Source organism: Perna viridis, chromosome 1 (assembly GCF_037379345.1).
Source record: "Perna viridis isolate PV_CMFRI_1.1 ecotype Kerala chromosome 1, ASM3737934v1, whole genome shotgun sequence".
In the NCBI taxonomy this organism is placed as follows: Eukaryota; Metazoa; Mollusca; class Bivalvia; order Mytilida; family Mytilidae; genus Perna; species Perna viridis.
Genome location: NC_142445.1, coordinates 32,758,618 through 32,782,419, shown reverse-complemented (window position 1 = coordinate 32,782,419; position 23,802 = coordinate 32,758,618). Strand labels below are relative to the sequence as shown.

At 32.6% G+C, this 23,802-nt stretch overlaps 1 protein-coding gene across 6 annotated transcripts in view; it reads left to right on the top strand.

The window, feature by feature from the left end:
• Window positions 1–23,802, top strand: part of LOC148628424 (E3 ubiquitin-protein ligase PDZRN3-like) — a 165,192-nt gene that overhangs the window by 72,295 nt on the left and 69,095 nt on the right. For 2 of the 6 annotated variants that reach the window (XM_088587381.1, XM_088587366.1), the window contains exon 1: window positions 4,752–5,808. The exons of the other annotated variants lie outside the window; for them this stretch is intronic. In XM_088587381.1, the coding sequence (XP_088443507.1) occupies window positions 5,788–5,808 (21 nt within the window). In that variant the 5' untranslated portion in view covers window positions 4,752–5,787. Of the gene's footprint in view, window positions 1–4,751; window positions 5,809–23,802 lie in introns of those variants that run through there. 6 annotated transcript variants of the gene reach the window in all.

The following is a 23,802-nucleotide window of genomic DNA, read 5'->3' as shown; positions in this document are numbered from 1 at the left end:
TACACTCCAACTTCAGGTGTGCCATAAATGCTAACCCAAATTTGCATGAATTTATCAACTATTACTTTAGAGTTCTTTTTCCTAATGATCATTGCTGCACTCAAACGACTGAACAAATCAATTATATGCAAATAATAGAAATTGTGATCAATTTCATGCAAATCCATAGCAACAATCTGATTGAAGTCACTTGCATGGGAAAATGCCACCACTAATTTTGACTTGGGATGTTGAAATTTGAAGCAAATGGCACATATTGAGCAGACATCACTCACTACTGCCTTTGTATCTGAATCAATTGAACCTGCACTTTTCAAGAGAGAAATCAATTTTTCAGTGGATACATGTCCAAACTGCTGATGGAGTTTCAAAATAATGTCTCTTTTCTTCTTCTTAGAGTATCCTGACTCAACTGTTAACCCTTCCTCTTCATTGACCAATGAGCTTTTGTGAACAGTTTTACTTTGTCTTATATTGATACAGTAGTGTCCATTTGAAGTGAAGTGAACATCAATAGGCTTTCCAAACATTGAATCTTCATCATTGCGAAGATCCATAATGGTTTGTGCTCTTTTTAAGGAATCCTTACTTAGTAACAGAGGAATTTCACAATCAACTACTTCAGTTTGGATGTGACAGTTGACTGAACCAATTGTAGCAGGTAACTTTACAGACTGATAAGAATAAACTGTTCTGCCATCACAGAATTTGAAAGGTACATGACTTTCTTTGTATTTTATCTCTTCTATTCTAGGACCAAAAGAGTCTAAAAAAATATGTAACCATTTTGCTTCACAAACTGTTTTTGTATGTGCTGTATCTACAATAGCCGATTCAAATGCTTCAGTTAAAATATTTCTTGTGCTGGTAGAGTTTCCTTTGATGATGTTAGCAAAGTGATGTTTACTGTCTCAGTGTCTAATTTACTGCTTTGTTCTTCTGTTACGTTCACATTAGCTGATTGTGAGGGCAATCCCTAACCCAGTGATATTTGGAATCACATACACTACAACGAGAAACAATACCATTGATAGTTGGATTCAACTTTTGCACATTTCTCTGTCCATATGTGCGATCAGTTCTATTTCTTGCATCAAATCTCCTTGGACTACGTCCTCTTTCATATTGATGTGCACCAATAAATACTCTTCTTTTACAGTTACTATATGATCCACATCAGACTGAAACTTTGATGCAAATATTCTATTTAGTGCTGCCTTCATGGTATCAAATTTGAAATCTGAACATGCTGTTAAAGCTAACTGTCTATCACTTTGACTTAGACCTGCATTGTCTAGTGACTTAAATGCTAGTATGGCATCTGGGAGGACCATTTCATACTTCTTGCATTTGTTACTTCTTTGTTCAAACTCTAATATATAGTCACTAATTTTGACACTCATTTCTCTATTAAATTTATCAAACTTAGTATAAGGTGCATATGCCTGGTCTACTTTGTCCTTTTCAAACATCTTATCTAATTCAGTTATCAATTTTTCAACTCCTTCATCAACATTAAGATCACCAGATGATATTTTTAAGGCCACTTCCCTTGGTTTGCCCCAGAGGGACAAGGCAAGAGCTAATCCTCTCTTCTTTTTGTCCATTTCTGTCACCAACTGCCACATTTCCACTTCATTCTTCCACTGCTGGTATGACTCGTCTTCTGTCAAACCTGGTAGGTTTTTGTATCTTGGACCACTTGCCATTTCGCCAAATGGACACCAACTCTGCTACCACTGTTTATTAATGAATATATCTTCTAAGATTTATTCTAAACCGACCAAGTTTTCACTACACCTATAAAGATATACAATACTAAGAACTACAGACTATACTAGCTAATTAACAAGAACCTTGATTCATTTTTGAATCATGGATTCTATTGTTATCTCCCATTCAAATGTCCCTGACTTCTATTTTTTTTGGTCCATGTTCTTCTATTACATTCATAGTATGTTGAAGTTATAATTCCAATTAATTGTGTCAGCTCATGGTATTAGCTGTGATATTCATATTAGCAATTTTCCACCAGAAGAAATAAACAACATATTGAAGTTAAATTAATGGAAGTTAATTTAGGTAGTCAGTTAGCTCCCTGTGTTTTTTTTACATGTAATTCAAATGTAATGTTGAGATCCTTTTTTCCGTAACTTATATATATTATTCAGAATTTCTAGCTTTTTCTATGCAAGAGCTTGTGAGGCCGAAATCTGAAACGGTTTATCAATGAGATGAATTGGTGTGTTGAAAGTCAAGAATGAGTCTTATTCATTTTTCCTACCTTCTGATTATATATTGTCTTCAGCCTGGTTAAAGTTTTCACTGGTTTGAACTTTATTGATCTGCCTTAGATAAAGTTTGTTTGGCCTTAACTTGTTATACAAAGATCAAAGATTCTACCAGTTACAATTAAATTACAGGTAAAGTGATTGTTTATTTTTTAAGAGGTTTGTGTATTTTCTGTTTATAAATGATTATGTGATAAGTAAAACAGATTTACTGTTTGTGGATGACATTAATAATGGAAGTCCCAGTACAAAGCTTCTGTCTATATTGTAGGCACCAACTACAAGTAAGTTATTGACATACTTGATTTCAGTCTGTGTCTTAGTTTTCAGTTGCTTGATATTTATTGACTGAAATGTTATTGGAAAAATGTGGTGATCTTAATTGATATTGAGTATGGTAACTCCTACCTATTATACTATTTAGTTAAAATATAACAAACATTTTACATAATGATGAACTGATAAGTTATATCAATGATTTGTTTAAGATTTGATCCACCTAAATTCAATTTTTTTCTACTCTTTTTTAAGTGTAAAGTTATTGACTGTTTCCTTTCAGAAATAAACACGTTATGTATATTTTTTGCAATAGTTTTGTAAATAATAGATAGATGTCAAACTGTCTTCCTCCTATGAACCAAATCATGACATTGCATAAGACAGTTAAGAGTTTCCAGTTATATAAATATTTAATGTTTGAGGAAGTGTGTAAACTGAGAGAAAGTTTTATGGCTTATTTATTTGGTCACAGCATGTAAAGTCAATCGAACATAATATTATATTGCTGTTTTGACACATGTCACATGCTTAAAATCCAGTTATTGCTATTCTATAGCATGTTGTAGGCAGTGGTCTAAACAGGTACCTGTAGATCATATCCAGCTGTTTTACTGATCAATGCCTACAGCCAAGTACTGCACATGTTTAAGATTATTTCACTCCTGTCAGTCAATTAAGAAAAAAACATAAATAATTTAAGTTCAGTTTAATCTTTGATAGTGTTTTTTTGTTTGTTTTTTGTTTGTTTGGTTTTTTTTGGAGGGGAAAGAGGGGGGTGAGGATGGAGTGGATTTTTTAGGGTATATATTCAGAAATATGTTTTACATTCTATTTGTTATTTGTTTATTCTTCCATGCATTGCTACATGCTACAGTCCTATACTTAATGTAGACTTAAATTTGCTTTAGAGCAATTACATTTGAATCCTTATGAGCCTGTTGATTAAGATGGTGCTTACTTAAAGTTATAAAATGATGTTGGATTCATTTAAAAAATTGAACAATGACAGTTTGAGTTTCACATAATGGATTGATGACGGCAGCAAACAGTGGTAAAGTAGAATAAAAATAGTATTATCTTCTCTGTAATAACATTACCACCTCTTTAATTGAAAAAAGTTGAATTTGAGTTGTCTCCCTTTTAATGCAGTGGAACTGGTTTGTACACCTGATGCAGTTATATTAGCAGCTATATATACCATGCTAATGACATAACAGGCTAGTTACTTAGGAAACTATTTTTTATCATCTTTAAGAGAGGCAATAAGTATGGATAGGAAAGGTCTTCAGTAAGTTTATGTCCAATAATGTTTAAAGTCATGCACAATAAAAAAAATTACCACAAAAAAAAATATTCTATGTTGATGGATATATTTTGCTAGGTAATCCTGATGTTATTTTTGAAAACAGAAGTGATATTTTCAAGTTATAATGACTAGATTCACAATTTTATGTATTGTTGTTTGTTTATGGTGTGGCCAGGTTGTGTCTTCCGTGGCTTTGCCTGGGTCTCTGCTTATATTTTCTCCCTTCAATTCTTTCATTCCTTACATTAAATAGATAATAAATGGAGATATATGGTTGAGTTATGTTTGTTAATCATACATGTAAGGCTACATGATTCAAATTTATCCATATTATGTTGTAAACACAAAAAATATTTTTATGCAATAAAGGTCACCAAAAACTGACTTATAGAAGGTAAATGTCAACTGTTGCTAATTAATACTAATTAACCACCAGTTGTTAATGTGGATAATGGATTGATCATTCATTATTAGTATTTATAGCATACTTGTGATTGAGTATCAATTTTTATATGAAACCAACAAACTGTAAGGTCAAACATGTATATCATGTCAAAGGTTGCCCTGTATGTAGACATTAATTAATCTATATGGTGATCAATTTATACTGGTCATAGATTAAATTCCTGTTAGTCAACTTGTGGTAAACTTCTAGGTTCTGATATTTTGCCTGTAGAAAGAATGAAAAAATAATTTGTTATTATTGTATATTATAATTACTGTAGAAAAGACAGATTTTTACCTGTGATAAAGTTGATGTAGGATAGTAATGATTGCATGAATTTATGGGAGACTATATGCCAACAGTGTGTGAAATACTACTGGTGGCTTTAATAGTAATATACAGGTAAAGGTGATCAGTGATTTAAAATCTTAAATAGCTAGATTTAATTCAAACAGGTTGGGTTGTAGGAAGTGCAGGACATCAAATGTTTTTGCAAAAATTATTGTACATAAACTTGAAGTGGATGGTTAGATGTCTTTTGGGACAGTGGATTTTTTATTTTTTGTGTAGTTATAGATAAAAACAGTGCAAGATTGAAGCTTAGAAGTGATGGTCTATGTGGCCTTTGTATGATTGGATCAGAAATTTCTGTATGTACCTTTGTACACCTGGTCATAGTTAATGAACATCAGTGAATATAGACACAGGTACTAATTGGTATAATCCTACCAATGGACTGAAGAATAAATATACATAGAAAAAATAATGTGTGAAATCCTAGCTAATTTTATTGTTGCCAAGTAGAAATCCAGCATTTTATTGTGATTCAAGAGAGAGATATATTTTTATGCTCACTGTTATAACTTCTCAGGTGTTGTATATGTATGAGAAAGTGTGCAGATACCTGGTTAGTCAATTACAGACATAGTTTTTATATACCTCAGGAGCAGTGAAGAGGTAGAGAAGGCATGCAACTATCACATTTAGGATGTGCAACATTGGATAGATTTTGAGCCAGAAAACATCTGTTTGGTTTGAGGTTTGGTAGATAAGAGAATAGTCTGGCATCAACCAAATTATAGTTACTTTCAGGAATTGATCAGTCAAAGAAGAATCAGGATGATTTTTTTATTTTTTAATGAAATTTGATTGTTGACCAAATAATTTCTTTGGATGCTTTGGTATTTTAGCAAAGTGCACTAAATTCTACTGGTTTAAAATTTGATTTGCATTGTGATGTAAATTTTACAGGTGAAATTCCATTGATTCAGGGAATATAAATCTGTCTATATTGGAGTTAATTTGTTGTTGATTTAACATTATGTAGAATTTGACATTTATGAGATTTAGAAATAATTATTGATGATTTTCTGGATTATGGTCATCTTTTCTTGTAATGAAAGGAGAAAAGACAGAACTTTGACATACTTGGATTTATCTTTCATTTGGGATTTATTCACTATACAATGGACTTCATTATACTAAAAGTAAGTAGTCTATTTCCATTTGTGTCATATTATTTCTGTTTCCCAGTGGCATTTATTTGCCCTCAAATAAAGTTACTTGCTAAATGTTAAAGTATTTTAAGATGCCTCATTTTACCTCATGAAAGTACTGTGATTCAGAAATTATTGTGATATCTTTTTTTCTTATTACAAAGAAATCATGATAATTAAGATGCTTACCAACAGCATTCCCAATGCTGCTTTATTGCACTGAAAGAAAAAAATGAATGTTATAAATACAACTACATTAATCATCTTGTTGAAAAATACACACATTTGTATATAATTTGTGTACTGACTGACTGATTCTATAAGCCATTGGTTTTGTATATTTTCTATATTTAGTCTGAAGTTATATGAATTGGATGAAAACATTCTGTAGTTTTTTTTATATACATCCTGTAAAATATCAACAGAACATGCGAAAAGCTGTTTTGGTAAAGACTTTAGGTTCTAAAGACTGACAGAGGTTATCATAGTCAAGTGTGACTTGAACAAAAGATGACCCCTATAAAAAGACATTTTGTTCCAACAATTAACTATCTTTTGCTTGGTTTAATACAGGGACATTGATATGCTTTTGTCATTTGTATGAAAGCCACTCATCAAGAAGAAAATAAAATGAGTCTGATTTTGAGATTATGAGAACTTCAAAGGAGTCTCATTTGATACCATTAGTATTGATGTTTGTTTGTCTGTCAGATGTATATGGGACTGATTGAAGGTAAATTTTAACATGGTTTGTATAGAAAAGTCAGGTGGTCTCTGATTAAATATATCTTATATCTTAAAAAAATGATTTATGTAATGAGAGATTAAAGTAATTTAGATGCGTAGATCAATTAAACAAAAACTGTTTTTAACCCTCCCCCTTTATTGTAGCCAAAATTGTTCTTTGAGATACACCTTACAGTCACGTGACAAACATAGATGTGATCAAATCATAACTATGTGGACATTTCACTTACACAGCCATGTGAACACAGCTGGCCTGCTGGAAATAATTTGTTAATTATCAACTGATTAGTTATCAAGTGGATTTCAGATAATGAGAAAAGACAAAAAAATGGAAGTTGCATTACTGAGGCAAAAGAAACCAAACAACCAAATGAAAAATGAGCAGGAAATGCTCTTTTGAGTTGTATAAAAGAATGGTTGCTAGAAAAATTTACCAAATTACATATACAATGTACTTGTTAGAGTAAAAGCAATTTGATTTTTTTGTGTGTATGGTTGACTAGATTACACAATGTAGTACAGTGAAACTATGTGTGTGTGTATGGTTGACTTGATTATACAGTGTTTTACAGTGGAACTGTGTGTGTGTGTGTATGGTTGACTTGATTATACAGTGTAGTACAGTGAAACTGTGTGTGTATATGGTTGACTTGATTATACAATGTAGTACAGTGAAACTGTGTGTGTGTGTATGGTTGACTAGATTATACAATGTAGTACAGTGAAACTGTGTGTATGTATGGTTGACTTGATTATACAGTGTAGTACAGTGAAACTGTGTGTGTGTGTATGGTTGACTTGCTTATACAGTGTAGTACAGTGAAAATGTGTGTGTGTATGTTTGACTTGATTATACAATGTAGTACAGTGAAACTGTGTGTGTGTGTATGGTTGACTAGATTATACAATGTAATACAGTGAAACTGTGTGTGTATGGTTGACTTGATTATACAGTGAAGTACAGTGAAACTGTGTGAGTGTGGGGTTAATTTGATTATACAGTGTAGTACAGTGAAACTGTGTGTGTATGGTTGACTTGATTATACAGTGTAGTACAGTGAAACTGTGTGTGTATGGTTGACTTGATTATACAGTGTAGTACAGTGAAATAGTTTGTGTATGGTTGACTCGATTATACTGTGTAGTACAGTGAAAATGTGTGTGTGTGTGTGTGTATGGTTGACTTGATTATACAGTGTAGTACTGTGAAACTGTGTGTGTGTGTGGTTGACTTGATTATACAATGTAGTACAGTGAAACTGTGTGTGTATGGTTGACTTGATTATACAGTGTAGTACAGTGAAACTGTGTGTATGTATGGTTGACTTGATTATACAGTGTAGTACAGTGAAACTGTGTGTGTGTGTATGGTTGACTTGATTATACAGTGTAGTACAGTGAAACTGTGTGTGTGTATGTTTGACTTGATTATACAATGTAGTACAGTGAAACTGTGTGAGTGTGTATGGTTGACTAGATTATACAATGTAATACAGTGAAATTGTGTGTGTATGGTTGACTTGATTATACAGTGAAGTTCAGTGAAACTGTGTGAGTGTGGGGTTAATTTGATTATACAGTGTAGTACAGTGAAATTGTGTGTGTATGGTTGACTTGATTATACAGTGTAGTACAGTGAAACTGTGTGTGTATGGTTGACTTGATTATACAGTGTAGTACAGTGAAATAGTTTGTGTATGGTTGACTCGATTATACTGTGTAGTACAGTGAAACTGTGTGTGTGTGTGTATGGTTGACTAGATTATACAGTGTAGTACAGTGAAACTGTGTGTGTGTGTGTATGGTTGACTTGATTATACAGTGTAGTACTGTGAAACTGTGTGTGTATGGTTGACTTGATTATACAGTGTAGTACAGTGAAACTGTGTGTGTGTGTATGGTTGACTAGATTATACAGTGTAGTACAGTGAAACTGTGTGTGTGTGTATGGTTGACTTGATTATACAGTGTAGTACAGTGAAACTGTGTGTGTGTGTATGGTTGACTTGATTATACAGTGTAGTACAGTGAAACTGTGTGTGTGTGTATGGTTGACTTGATTATACAGTGTAGTACAGTGAAACTGTGTGTGTATGGTTGACTTGATTATACAGTGTAGTACAGTGAAATAGTTTGTGTATGGTTGACTCGATTATACTGTGTAGTACAGTGAAACTGTGTGTGTGTGTGTATGGTTGACTAGATTATACAGTGTAGTACAGTGAAACTGTGTGTGTGTGTGTATGGTTGACTTGATTATACAGTGTAGTACAGTGAAACTGTGTGTGTGTGTATGGTTGACTTGATTATACAGTGTAGTACAGTGAAACTGTGTGTGTGTGTATTGTTGACTTGATTATACAATGTAGTACAGTGAAACTGTGTGTGTATGGTTGACTTGATTATACAGTGTAGTACAGTGAAACTGTGTGTGTGTATGGTTGACTTGATTATATAGTGTAGTACAGTGAATTTTTTTAAAAGGTGGAAAAAACAATCTTAAGAGTTTAGATAGGTTTCAATGTATAAGGTCCTGCTCTGACACAAATGTAACATTTCTTTCTTGAGTTGGTTTGGTTACAACATTCGAACTGACCTCTACATATAAGGGATAAAATACCAATGTTTCTTTCACCAAAAAAAAAACAATTTTCCATTTGAATTTACAATAAAAGAATGTGTAAATTAATAAATATATGATATAATGAAAAGGATAATCAATTGGTATTCATCAATACATGTAACTACAAATATTATCATTATGCTGATCATGCCAGTAGATTGACATTTGTTCTTCTCATTGACATTTGTTTTCATATTTCAGTTAGTTATGTGCATCTGCGCTTTCTTTAGCTCTTGTCTTACAAGAGGTATAGTTGGTAATGTTAGTGAATTGTCCAGGTATTGATACCCTTATACTAGTAACATTTCACAAATATCCCATTTTAGCTACAGAATACCAAAAATCAACATCTTATGAACTACCTTTTAGAAACTTTTCCATCTCCACAATGACTTATTAAACATGTTTTTTTTTCACCACATCTGTGTTGGAAGTGCATGAATACAATGATAAATACACAAGACAATTTTGAATATCTGAGACAATTTTTCTGCTTGAGTAGAAACATTCATTATTATTTCAACAGCTGTTATTAAAAATTGAAATAAAACTTAACCTTACTAAAATATACATGTACATATAGTTTAAAAACTATACATTCCTTTGGTGTCAGAGTACCCCCTTGCTGGCCTCAGATTCCTTCAGATATGCAGAAGTGTTGCACAAAAGTTGTTGATTTGGTTGAGGAATAAAAGATTTGATGAACATTACAGCTGTTCTGTAGATACTCATCTTCTTTTTCTAGAGCACTCATTATTGATGGATTTTCATTTCGGAATAAGAGGGAACTGTTAGCAGTAAAATCTTACAATAGAGTTTTGTTGATTTTCTAAGTTTGCAATTTTATACCCTGGCATTGGTAGTGGCAAGGTATTGTGTGATACCATCAGAAATATTTTTGTCCATTTGTCCCCCCAGGTTTCCAGATGATTAATTGAGAATGAATTAAATTGTATTGAAACTTTGTACAGTTGTTTAGTACTATAAAATACAGGTTAAATGCAATTTTCAGCCAAATAAAATACTTTTTGTGATGCCGTTTTTCACTCTTTAACATCCCCCTTTTTTACAGATTCATGTTTCCAGATGATAACTTGAAAACGGATGAAAGAATAGCTTTGAAACTTTGCACAGTTGTTAAGTAATATAAAATACAGGTTCAGCTTATTCCGAAAAATACTTCTCAATCTTTGGCTTATATTTATCATTCTGTCTCTGTTGTTTCTTTGACATATTCACCATGTCTACTCTTTCTAAATCCTACATGTATATATTTAAACAAAGTAATGAAGTGTCATTTAACATCCCATTAGATGCTCTGGTTTTTTGTTCTGTGCTTTGAATGTAAGTCCAATGATACTTCTAACTAGTGATTTTTTTTTCAGGAAGATGTGATTTTTAAGAGAGAAAGTGCTAAGAAAACAAACATGGTTAAAAGTTTTTTTTAGAAGGAAGGATTGTACACTCAAATGCAAATTTCCTTTCAAACAATGACTCTTTCATTTTTTTTTAGATTGCAATTGGTCTTACAGTTCAAAATTGGGACCTTTCTCCTTAGATGACCTATTTGTGTTATGTGGTTCATTGTAAGTGATTAGTTTTGTTTGAAATCTGCCATCTATTTCATCAAACTCATGTCTGTTTCTCTGAAAACTTAGATTTACACACATCCAGATGGCTTTGAATTGTTTCGCATGAAGCCTTTTTAAGCCATACAAGTGGTATGTACTCTGTGTTGGAGATAGAAGGTGTATTCAGTATTTTCCCATAAAATTCTCCTACCAACTTAAAGGTAAAACTTTTGTAGAAAGAAAAATAACCAAACGGTTTAAATATTCATGTTCCTCATACATTTCAGCCTCATGAAGCCTGAATATTTCTATGTAGTTAATCTGAAGTGATTGGCAGCTTTCATTAATTAGTCTATTATGCTTTTTGTGAATATACTGGGTAGTTTTTATTGGGTGTAAATTTTATTCATTGCAAATGGGATTGATTAAGCTTAATTTGAAGAGGTGGAATACAATTATTAAAGGTAGCTTCTCATTTTATGAACTGGTTTTTTGGCATACTCTGGTATAGTTTTGGTGAAATAGTTGTATATCTCAAACCAGTCGCCTGAACATATTACATAGTTGTAATACCCCAACAATGAATAATAGCAGTAATGAGACCTATACTGCTACCACACTCTTGAAAGAAGAGATAGTAGAAAACTAAATCTGTGCTATCCTCTTTTGGTCTCTCTACCAAAGACGATGATTTTGACCTACCATCTATGTACTGGATTCCTAAACTCTACAGGAATCCATACCAACAATGCTACATAGCTCTATCTGCAAAATGTACCACCAAACCTCTTTCAAGACTTTAAACTTCTATACTCACAGCTGTCGAAGAGGATCTCAAATCCTACAATAACACTTGTTACTCCTGAAGTGGTATTAATTCAATGTGGATCCTGAAAAAAAGACCTTATGGAAACCCTCAATTCAAGATTATTATCAGAATACAATAGCACTAAAACTTACTATTTTACAACTCTTTATACTTCTATTCCCCATACACAGTTAAAATACTGGATCAAAAACATTATACATCATTGTTACTCCAAAAAATATGGCACACCGAGATACAAATATATAGTTCTTGGTGGAGATTCCTCATACTTTGTAAAAAAATAATTCCAAATTACCTCCCAAATATACCGAAGAATATTTTCAAAATGCTGGAATTTTTTATCGACAGCATAATTGTCCAGTGTAGTGGTCACTTTTTCAACAAACGGTAGACATTCAAATGGGAACAAATTGTGCTCCTCTACTTGCTGACCTGTTCCTTCACTCTTATAGCTGATCTGATCCAAAAGAAGGAACATTGTTAAGCTAGATCCTTTAATCTCAGTTTCCACTATATAGATGACTTATTATCATTAAACAATCCTAATTTCGGAGATTTTATACATGGCATCAACCCCAAAGAATTTGAGATACCGGTAAAGGATACTACAGACACTGTGAAGTCAGCTTTATATCTTGACCTACACTTAGAGATCAATGGTAAAAGAAAACTATTTACAAAACTATATGACAAATGTGATGACCATTACATTGGGTATTGTCCACCTTCCTTTCATCTGTAGCAACATCCCTTCAGCACCTGGTTATTGAATTTTCATATCACAACTCATACGCTATGCCAGAGCTTGCCATAACTACATAGACATTTTGTATCATGCTAGACAGGGGTATGCTGCTACAAGATTTAAGTAATTACTACAGAAGTTTTATGGGGGTCATCATGAAATCGTGGATCATTACAGTGTATCCATCGGCACCATGAAAACTGATTTGTTCAATGTGTTATAGTTTTCCTTTCCTCTTTCATTTACCTTGGACTTGACTGTTTATGAGCAACTCTCTGGGTGTTTCTAGAAAAGCAGAGGATGCCCTACCTGGTCCATGCTCCAAGTTTTTAGTGGAGTCCCAGTTGCTCATTTAATTTTGTTACTTTGTATGTATTATATTTTGATGTGTGTATCTGTTTTCCATGTCTGGACTTTGTGCCTGGATTACATTCTTTTCATTTTGGCTAGAATCTTAGTTCCCTTGGTTACTCTTTCATAAGTATACAATTTATGGAGTAATTTGAATTTAGGCTAAGGATCAGATGAAAAAAGGGCTGCATTTAAATTTATAGGACTGAGTGGAGACGAAGTTCATTTACACTAGTGTACACTGGTATAAAGTATGATGATAATAAAATATGCACAGTGATTCAGAATAATTAAAATATTATCATGAGTACCAAAGAACACCAAGATTTAACAAGTGTATGGAACTTGTTACGTGCATTAGGACATTGTTTTAAATATTCTGTACTACTAAGGTCATGCTTGGATTGGTTTTGGGAGCTAAAGACTTAAAGGGGAAAAAAATCATACATTTTCTGATGTCAGGGCATTAACTACAAGTAAATGGATCTCTTTAAAATTGTACCAAATACTGCCAAACCACAAAAGAAAGGTGAGGGTTGTAACTTGAAACCTAATAGGAGTTAGGGGTAAAAAAAGGGAAAAAACATGGATTTTCTGATGTCTGGATGGGAACGAATGTATCTCTAAATTAAACTTGTGATTGCCTTTGGTCAAGTGGATTCACCCAATTACATAGTTTTTTTTTTTTACAACACAATGAATTGTTGACAGAAAATTAGATTCTAAAAGTCTCATATTACTTCAGAATTGTGTGAGAATCAATCATCGTTTGTGTTTATGATGACCCAACTCTCCTCCTGGTTGCATTGGCCTAAAATTACTGTTCCTCATTTAGCTGAAACTGGTAAAAACTTGCATCTTCAAATGTGAAGAGAAATTCCAACAGAAATAGAGCATAAGTAAATATTTAAAACATAATACATTATATTTATTGGACACTGCCCAAGGTATATTGTTGGCAGCAGATTTAGGTAACATATGAGGTAGTATATTTACACAGCACATTGTTTGGGAGGAAGGAAGCTTTGTTAATTATTGTATAATGTTAGAAAAACAGGAATAGAAAGTATGTAAGATGGATACCAGAAGTGTTGTTTTCTTGTGATTTACAGAAGGTATAATGCTTTTGCTGATATTTAAAGACCATTAGAAAGAAAAGGAGGGACATGATAAGACAATTGAAATAAAATCAAGGAGATTAAGAAATAATTGGGAGAATATCTTATATTCTCCAAAAAGGGTTTATTCCCAAAAAAGTATTAGTCAGCAAATTAAGGATGAACTGAATTGAAATGTAAGCTTTGCTAGACCTGTACTGCCCTGGTTGGTCAGTGGAGTTTAATTTTTTCTTGTCTTTTACTTATTGTGACAAGATCAATATTCACCCAATAAGTTGACCAGACTATTAAATAGGCTAATTCATATGATATTGGTGTCTAATCATTAAAGATAGCATTTTTTGGTATTAACATTGATTTGCTCATAAGGTCTTAATATAAAAACTAACACACTATATTTAAAAACAGTTTTCAGCATGACACAAGTTGTATCCTTATTGTATGACTTATGATGTCTGTGGTTCTCAACCCTGCATGAGAAGAATTGGGATTGATATTACATAAAATGAGGACATGACTTTTTGTATGTTTAAACTGGTCTGGAGCTGTAATGTCAGTTAGCTGCTAGTCCTTTGTTTGTTCATTTGTGTAGCGTATAATCGGTTTCTATATTTCTGTTTTGTCAAGGGACGCAGACCTTTTTGAACTGATTTTTAGGTGCGTTTATTTGTGTAATTTTTTTCCACAGTGGCCAGATTTCTTTAACCCTGCCACATTGTTTGTGTCTTTCCAAAGTAAGGAATTTCTGGACTCTGTATGTATTGTTTCATTTTCAGTTTAATTTTATGTTGCTGGAGCATATAGGGGCAACTACTTCACTGCACCTGTGTATAATGTTTTTTTTGGGGGGGCCAGCTGCAGCCTGCCCTGTGTTCACCAAATCCACTATTGTTATATTTATTATTGTACATGTATTGAAATTTTTTTTCTGACGTTTAAATTCTGTAAGTTTTTTTTTATCCGATTTAAAGACTGTCAGAATCAATTAATATTCTTTTACTAACTTAATTGATTCAAAATGTACAAATTAATATAAAAGATACTTTCATCCTCTAAAGTTAGCAAACAATGGCTTTTAAATTTAATAGTGGTTCTGTAGGTTGTTTATATTGGGGTATGAGTCAGTTTCAGACCTACAAGTAATAATGATTCCCCTTTTTGTGGTTACTTTATTGTTTAATTTATTTCTGTGAGATTTTTAGAAGTAGCAAAAATCACCTATAGGCATTTTGGGATTTGGTTATTGTAAAAATTTGTCTACTCATCTGGGTTTTAGTTAAATGAACCACAATATTTAATATCCTTTTTAAGGTAATCTGTAGATGATATAGTAAATATTAAGTTACCCTTTGATGAAATTATTCAAAACATTATTACTAAGGATCATCCTTTGGTAATAAATAGGCCAATACACATAGGACAGTCTTACTGTTTAACCTTCATTGGAAGTGTGTACTTAGTTGAAAGTTCTTAGGATACCAAAGGAAGGAACTTTTGCTGCAGTCTTATTTTGTTAAGGAGCAGGTTAATCATATAATGATTTAGTGTCTATTTGGTTACATACAGAATTTGAAAATATGAACCCAATTGTAGGTCTGTATCATTAGATAAAGGACAATACTGCCATTTGTCAAATAATTGGAAGGAATTTTATTATCAATATATATATCAGACCAAGGGAACCTTAATCATGGAACCAGACATGATGATAGGAAGTGTCAGCCATGTGATTTAAATGAAATATGCCCATTTTTTAGTTTGATAACATAAGCAAACATAACTCAATAAGGAAAATTGTAGCATTATTTTCATTTTATATTATGATAAATATAAATAAGGATCCTAATACATATTCTATATTGAAATATAAAACAAAATATTTAGTTGTAAAATTATTACTAAGATTCCAATGCATGTAGATTATTCATGAAGTATTCAAGACTCCTGAAATCCCAATATGATAATACAAATGATCTTGTCATTCTATATAATGATAATTTAAATCAAATTTAATTAAAGTCTCTGTTTCCCTTTGCTTAAAGATTAGGCTTTTCTTTTGGATGTTCATTTAGGCCTTGACTGATTTATCATGTTAGTTTGAATACTTTCTTTTACACCTTAATCAAACAAACTAAAGTATTCTTTATTAGAGAATTCATTTGAGTGGCAAATCCAAAGTCAGTAACAAAAGATCAAAGGAACCAATGTTTAGGTGTATATATTTTCATTAGTAAATTATTAAGAGATTTAATGGAGCTCTTGAACACACCTGTCAGATACCCAACTTAAACAGTAGCACTTTTCTTAGTCAAGACTTTAGAATCCTATAAATATTTACATTCATCTTAATCCTTCTATTACGGTTGTTACAATGGACTGAAAAACATGCTGCCCAAGTTTAATTGAAATCAAGTTAAATTTATCAATGTAGGTCTATTTTATGTAGATTCCTTTGATGTTGTTAAATCTTTTAGAGGTAAGAGGGGGTTTGGACCTCTCAACAACATCTTTGAGATGGCTTTGTTGATATAGAAATTTGGTAAAGTTTGTATAGAGTTGACCCAGCCTGACTAGAGGTCACAGGTTTTTAACACCCAAGATGGTCAGGTTTAGTTGGGTGGTACAGTATACATAAACATGCCTGGTACTCCATAGCAAAGTATTGTACTTGAAAGAGATGAATGAAAAATAACTAGATCTGCAATGTCAGTAGATTATGGAGTAAAGTGATCCATTCAACTGAATTTAAAAATATCCATAATGCTTGCCAGTTCAGAGTCAACTAGGAGGATATGCACTAACGGTAACAATGTTAATGATACTGGAGACATTTTAGATATGAAACCAACACTAGATAATTAATTCAAGACATAAAATTTACAAAATAAACAATTCTTAATTGATGTGTATATATATCAAATATAAAGCAGGGGCTTATATCTGCAAACATTTATTGTTTACTTATATGTCATAAATAGGATATAAACTGCTGACCATAACACTAACATTTATCTTCCATAGATTATATTGTAATCAGTCTGATGTTCTAAATTGAATTTTGATCAGTCTTCGCATGTGTCTCCTGTTTTCTGTGGCATTTGAGACTAAGGTTCACTTGAAAACCAAGTCATTTTCTATAACAGTTATCCTGCTGAGAAACTATCAAGATTGTATCTGTACTAGGGAAAGCATCTCCTTGTGCAATTACTCTCAAATTTGTAATTGTTTTTTGCTTCCTTTACAAGGGATGTTACTTTGATGTAATTTGCCTAGCTTACCTGTAGATATTTTTTCAATGTATGATGGTTGTAGGACACTTGTACAGTGACCACAGAGCCATAGGGATAAATGTACTTCTTTTACTGGGTACATACTGATGGGTTTGTAAACAAACACCAAAAATATAGAGATCATATCTTGAAGTATAAATAGAAATTATTTTTGATAAGATGATTTCCTATAACATTATTGGTTTATCTAAGCATATTGCCTTCTATCTCAAGATACATCTGATATCAAATAAATGGAAACTTAATGTAAAATGGATGTTAGAACAAACTCTGTAGAACAGCAGGGCATTTATGTAAATAAAAAGATGGTTGATAACAATCATTATGAAAACAATACAATATTATTGGTCCTATAAAATAACACCTGTAAAACTAAATTCGTTACCAGTAGAAATAAGGGGGGAAATGATTCTAGTAGTCTGAAATATAATTCAGCAATGTGAACAGAAGAATGAAACTGCATGTTAAAAATGTTAATCAATTGATGTGCATAAACATAGGGGTATCCCCTTCCCTCCACAATTGATATGTCTTTATAGAATAATACCCTATAACCACATATCTGTTTTGCCTCTCCTGACCTATCTCTAGTTGGAAGCATTCTCACCTCTGATGAAGGTTATGAGATGTGTCACTATCTGAGTCATTCATTATAGAATAATGAATGATTGGTTTTGAATTTTGTCTATGTACATAAATTCTTTTTGGATGCCTTAAGATGCTAGCCCAATAAAATAAAGACATTCTAGCAGTGTTGTATGACTTTGCTTATACATCCAAGATTTATAGCGAAGGAGAACAAGTTCTGTGCAAATCAGTCAAACCTTCAATTTATAGAAGATCTTGGAAACTTGAGGTTCAGACTTCTTGAGAGCTCTAACCACTTGACCACATTGCTACTTCTCAAACGTTTATTGTACGCACCTTTCATGGAAGTGGAGAAGTAAGCATAGAATTTGGCTTTCTGTCCATTTGTCAAAAATTGGTTTTTGGAGTGTAACTTATGAACACCTTCATAGAATTTCACAAAACTTATAGTTGAAGGCTTTTGAGGTAAGAATGACACCTATTGATTTCCATGTTAGTAGGTTGAAGGTCAAGGTCACATGGACTTCATGAAATAGAATTTTTGAGATGAAATTTGGTTTTCAGAATGTAACTTTTGAAAGCCTTCATAGAATTTCACCAAACTTGGACAGTTAAAGACATATGGGTAAGGAAGACACCTGTTGAAAATGAGGCTTATGAGGTAAGGAAATAATATTCTATGAAATATTTCTTTTGTTAGGCGGTGGACTTGGAGCACTGCTCTTGTTAGAACATGAACTTTTTATTTTGTTGATGTGAAACTATGGAATGTGAGAAAATAAGAACAAATACCAGATATTCTCAGTAAACTCAAAACTAATAAAGATGATGTCAGCAAGGGAGGTAAATCTTGTTTATTGTTTACATTACACTTTAAATAAGATAGTGAATGATATTGACCCTTAGATAGTCACCAGAATTGAGAAGATTGTTACCATTAATATTGTTATTGTATTTGTAGCTTACACTTATAAAAATGTCAATTAACTTTTTTTTAAATCTGATACTGGTGTTTAATCATTGAATATATAAATCTTGACAAATGTAGATTAAATTTGCCAAGATTTCTTCCTGTGATATGTTATGTCAGATTTCTACTTGCCTTTAGTATTTAATAGCAAAAAGTAATTGAATACATGATGGGTCATCCTTAACAGATATATTGTCTTCTTATTGTAGGAATATTTTTCATGTTTTTATATAACTGCAAAAAATTTTGTTTGTATGAGTAGTATTGTTTTGTTGTCACCTTAGTCAGTAGACATCAGGTGTCTAGACAACAACTTGGGAATAAGACCTTAAACATAACCCTAAGCCTAACCCAACACTTAACCATAAACTTAACCCTTGCCATAGACCTGAGCAAGAAAACAAATCTCTGTGAAATTGTACCATATGGTGTCACACAAAGTAAGGCTTGGATAAGTATTTGGGGTTTTGACTTAAACCAGTTATGTATTAGGTGCCAAAATATGCTGAAAAAATGCATTTTCTTGAGTATGGATCTTTGAAATTATAACACTAAGTGCCATAACTACCAAAAGAAGGCTGGGTTTGATTTTTTGGGGCTGTGATTGGAATTATTCAGGAATTAAGGGGCAAAATTTTATGATGTGGTTTGCAAACGCTGCAAAGTGGTTTACATTAAGGCCTATTGGAGGTTATGTGATCATCTTAAAGAGCACTAACAAAGTGTAACCAATGGAAAGGATTGTCCAGCTGGTGAACATTTTCGAGTGGCCACCTCAGTGTTAATGATATGAAAGTAACTGTCCTTTTAGCAACATATTCAGGTGAAATACAGTGACAGTTCCTTGAACAACCTTCATCAGTTTTCTTTGGACTGCCCACCCTTTTGAATGAATGTCAAAACCTTATTATTTGGTTATCATAGCATGGTTTTTACTTGTTTTCCATATTTATATTATGCATTATATTTTATTTTTTATTTAGTTCCCTTTTACTTTTTAAATGTTGCTACTGTTCACTTGTGTATTATACTTATTTTACCCTAAATGAGCTGCTTCACAACATATGTTATACTTTAACTTGAAAAATAGTTGGTGGATCATGATAAAATTTTACAAGATTCCAAACGATAGCAGGAAGGATAGTATTGATTTTACAAGGTTCCAAACGATAGCAGGAAGGATAGTATTGATTTTACAAGATTCCAAACGATAGCAGGAAGGATAGTATTGATTTTACAAGGTTCCAAACGATAGCAGGAAGGATAGTATTGATTTTACAAGATTCCAAACGATAGCAGGAAGGATAGTATTGATTTTACAAGGTTCCAAACGATAGCAGGAAGGATAGTATTGATTTTACAAGGTTCCAAACGATAGCAGGAAGGATAGTATTGATTTTACAAGGTTCCAAACGATAGCAGGAAGGATAGTATTGATTTTACAAGGTTCCAAACGATAGCAGGAAGGATAGTATTGATTTTACAAGGTTCCAAACGATAGCAGGAAGGATAGTATTGATTTTGGATGTTGTTTGGAATTAGGAGTTAGGGGGTTATTTGGAGTGGGGGCCAAAATCAAGCATTTATTATAATTTATCTACATTACTCTTCATTCAGTTGCATGCCCTTGCAAGAATTATAGGTATAAGTAATTGGTTTAGTGATCAGAGAACTCAGCAGCCTATGTCTTACCAACATCTGATGATGCTCTCTGACCCATATAAGTCTGGAAGTGATTCCCCACTCAAACAATTTTTGATTCTTTTAGGTACTGATGACTGAAATGTGATTATGAATTTGGAAAAACGTGCAAGTTGTAATAACTAGTGTTATTCACTTTTATTCTTTTATATCACTTTTAGACTTATTCACTTGCAGCAGTAACCAATACTGAGTTTGAATGAAGATTAATTTTACTCTGCTAGAAAAATGGAAATATCTTTGTTGAAGTTCTCTACATGTTACATTGTTTTTGAAATGTATGTGGTAGGCTTTTTATCCTTGTCCAGCATTTCTTTGATCTTATACTGATTAGCTTTGGTATAGTACTTATCAAGTAAACCTTGCTTTTATCCCAAGGTGAAAAGGCAACTTGACAAAATCTTTACAATTGTTGAAGAAATTATCATAAGCAAATACAAATTTAATGAGATAATTTTCCCATTTATGTTCTTCAAAGGAGATTTCTGAATTTGAACTATTCATACTCTATTTGTTCTGAACCCAAAATTCATTTAAATATCTCTGCTGGAGTCCCAAGCATGAACTTGTAAAATCCAAGTGGGACTCCACAATGTCTACATTCATGATCAAATATGAGCATAATTGAAATTTTAGAGTTTCTTATTCTTTCAATTTTTGGTGGTACAAATGAAGGTGCAGGTCAATAAATAAAATTTAGAGATGTTTAGAAAATTTCGAAAGAAGTTAAAATGAGGAGGAGGCAGCAAACTGATTGTAATAAACAAATTAAATCTGGAATTTTAAACTTTTCTTTACTATTTGTGTAATGCTGGGAATAGTGTATAGTGTGAATGTGGGAGGAATTATCAGGATTAGTTTGGTTCAACACTAAATTGTACAGTCTAGGTTTTTTCAAAATAAAGTTCATGTGAATTATTTTCCTGTTGCTGCAGTCAGTCACTTTTTAGCTCACCTGGCCGTAGGCCAGGTGAGCTATTGCCATCACTTGGCATCCGTCATCGTCATTAACAATTTCTTCAAACATCTTCTCCTCTGAAACTACTGAATAGATTTGCTTGAAACTTATAATGATTGTTCCTTAGAGTATGCTGCACAAAATGATTGTTTGGATTTTTGATCGGTTAAAAACATGATCGTCGTTACTAAAAATAGAGCATAGGTATCAGACATCAGATTTTTGCAAATATCTCCAAAACTGTTAGGTTTAGCCAAATTCTGACGTGGGTAAAAGTATTCAGCATCTGTGGTCATATTTTGGTGAAAATCTGTTGACTCATGTTGGACGTTTTTGATGTTATAACTTTCAAAAATCTTTTTCTCAAAAACTACTAAACAGAAGTCAATGAAAGTTGTTAATTTTGTTTTTTAGAGTATCCTTAACCAATTGAATTTTTGAATTTTTGATCGGTTAAAAAACCTGGCAGCCATTACGAAAAATAGAACATAGGGTCAAACAGTTGATTTTTGCATATATCTCCAAAATCGTTAGGTTTAGCCAAATTCTTACAGGGTGAAAGTATTTAGCATGATTAGATCTATCTGTGGTTAAATTTTGGTGAAAATCTGTTGACCCATGTTGGAGTTATTGCCCTTTTTTGGACTTTTTTTTCTGTTTTTGATGTTATTACTTTCAAAAATCTTCCTCTCAAAAACCACTTGACAGAATTCAATGAAAGTTGTTATTTTTTTTTAGGGTATCCTTAACAAATGCCTGTTTGGATTTTTGATCAGTTAAAAAACATGGCCGCCTTTACATATTTTTTTTTTGCATATATCTCCAAACCTGTTAGGTTTGGCCAATATCTTTCAATTGCTGAAATATCCTGATTATAAGGCCGACAAAATTCTCCAGTGATCAAAGTTGTCAGACGACTCCATGTAAGGGTTATTTGCCTTGAGAAGTGAAAATTGACTTTTTTACAGTTTTCAGCCTATATCTTGAAAACTATGATAGATAGAATGAAATTTTCAATTGCTGAAATGATTCTTATTATAAGGTCTACAAAAGTATTCAGGGATCAAAGTTGTCATGACAACTCCACGTAAAAGAGTTATTACCCTTGAAAGGCAAAAAATTACGTTTTTTGCAGTTTTCAGTCAATATCTTGTAAACTATAATAGATAGAATGGAATTTTCGATTGATGAAATGATCCTCTTGATAAATCCTACCAAAGTCTTCATTGAATCAAAATTGTCTGACAATTTCTTGTTAGAGTTATTACCCTTGAAAGGCAAAAAAGTTAACCAGGTGAGCGATTCAGGTTCCTGGGAGCCTCTTGTTTGAATGCTTGTTGGTTCTGTCTGTCTGTAAGAATGAGATGCATGAGAACATCCTATGGCTAGAGAACCTCCATTAGTTTAACATAAGTTTCATGAAATTTGTTGATTTTAATATAATTTGTAGACAGGCACAGATTTGGCATGCCCAAACCCCCAAATATGTTTTAAATTTCAGAGCTCAATGAACATTTTTGTTCCCACAACACCCTCTAACCAAAGTTTGTGGATTCAGCCCTGCATGTGCCTATTGTGTCATGACTTTCAAATGCCAAGTTTCCTTCTTTTGGAGACCATTATTGTCTATCAGCTATTGTAGTGGTAGTTGATGTTTCTTTGAAAAAAATCTATTTAAGGCCATTGAGTGAAAGTCACCACATTTTCTCACGATCATACTTGATGACTACACTATTGATTTTACATAGTTGGACATGTGGCTGACATCATGAGCTCATTGATTGTTATGTGGCCATCTCCAACGTGAGAACAGACTGGTTCTCAAAGTTGTAGTGTATTAATGCAAAAATATAAAAATAACCATTTATCTTTCATATTAAACACTGCAATATAGTATGGGTATAATTTCCCTGTTGTCACATATCAGATTCAACCGAGTTATCTGCCCTGTAAGTTCAATTACAGAGGTAAATTAAAATTGTAATAATTACCGATAAGTATTTGAGAATGACTTTAGCAATCTGTTGTTTAGCAAATTTCTAAATAATACAACAAGACATGGTTTATGAAGATAAGAAGTCTAGATACAGTATTTACTGAATATTAAAAAAAAAACAAATAGACAAAGAGCCCACTGTATGGGTATTTCAATTGTATATGTACCGGTATGTTGCTGTTTAAGAACTTAAAAATCAATAGGTGTTTTATAGGTTGGGTGGGTTAAGATCAGGCTGTGATATGTGGTAGGCTTCCTGCTCATGGTTAGGTTGAAGGACGTTGATGAACATGATTTAAAACTGTGAGACTTCTTCCAAGACTAGTCGACGGTCAAAGTGTTGGCACAAGGTTTGTGGCACCACTTATCACACCTAAAGTGTGAAGCTGGTAAACAATCCCTGTATCAAAAACCAATTTGAGATATAGGTTTAGTCTACAAAACAGAGAAATCCATTGGAATGATGAACTGTTTATAAATGGCTTTGACAAACTCAGA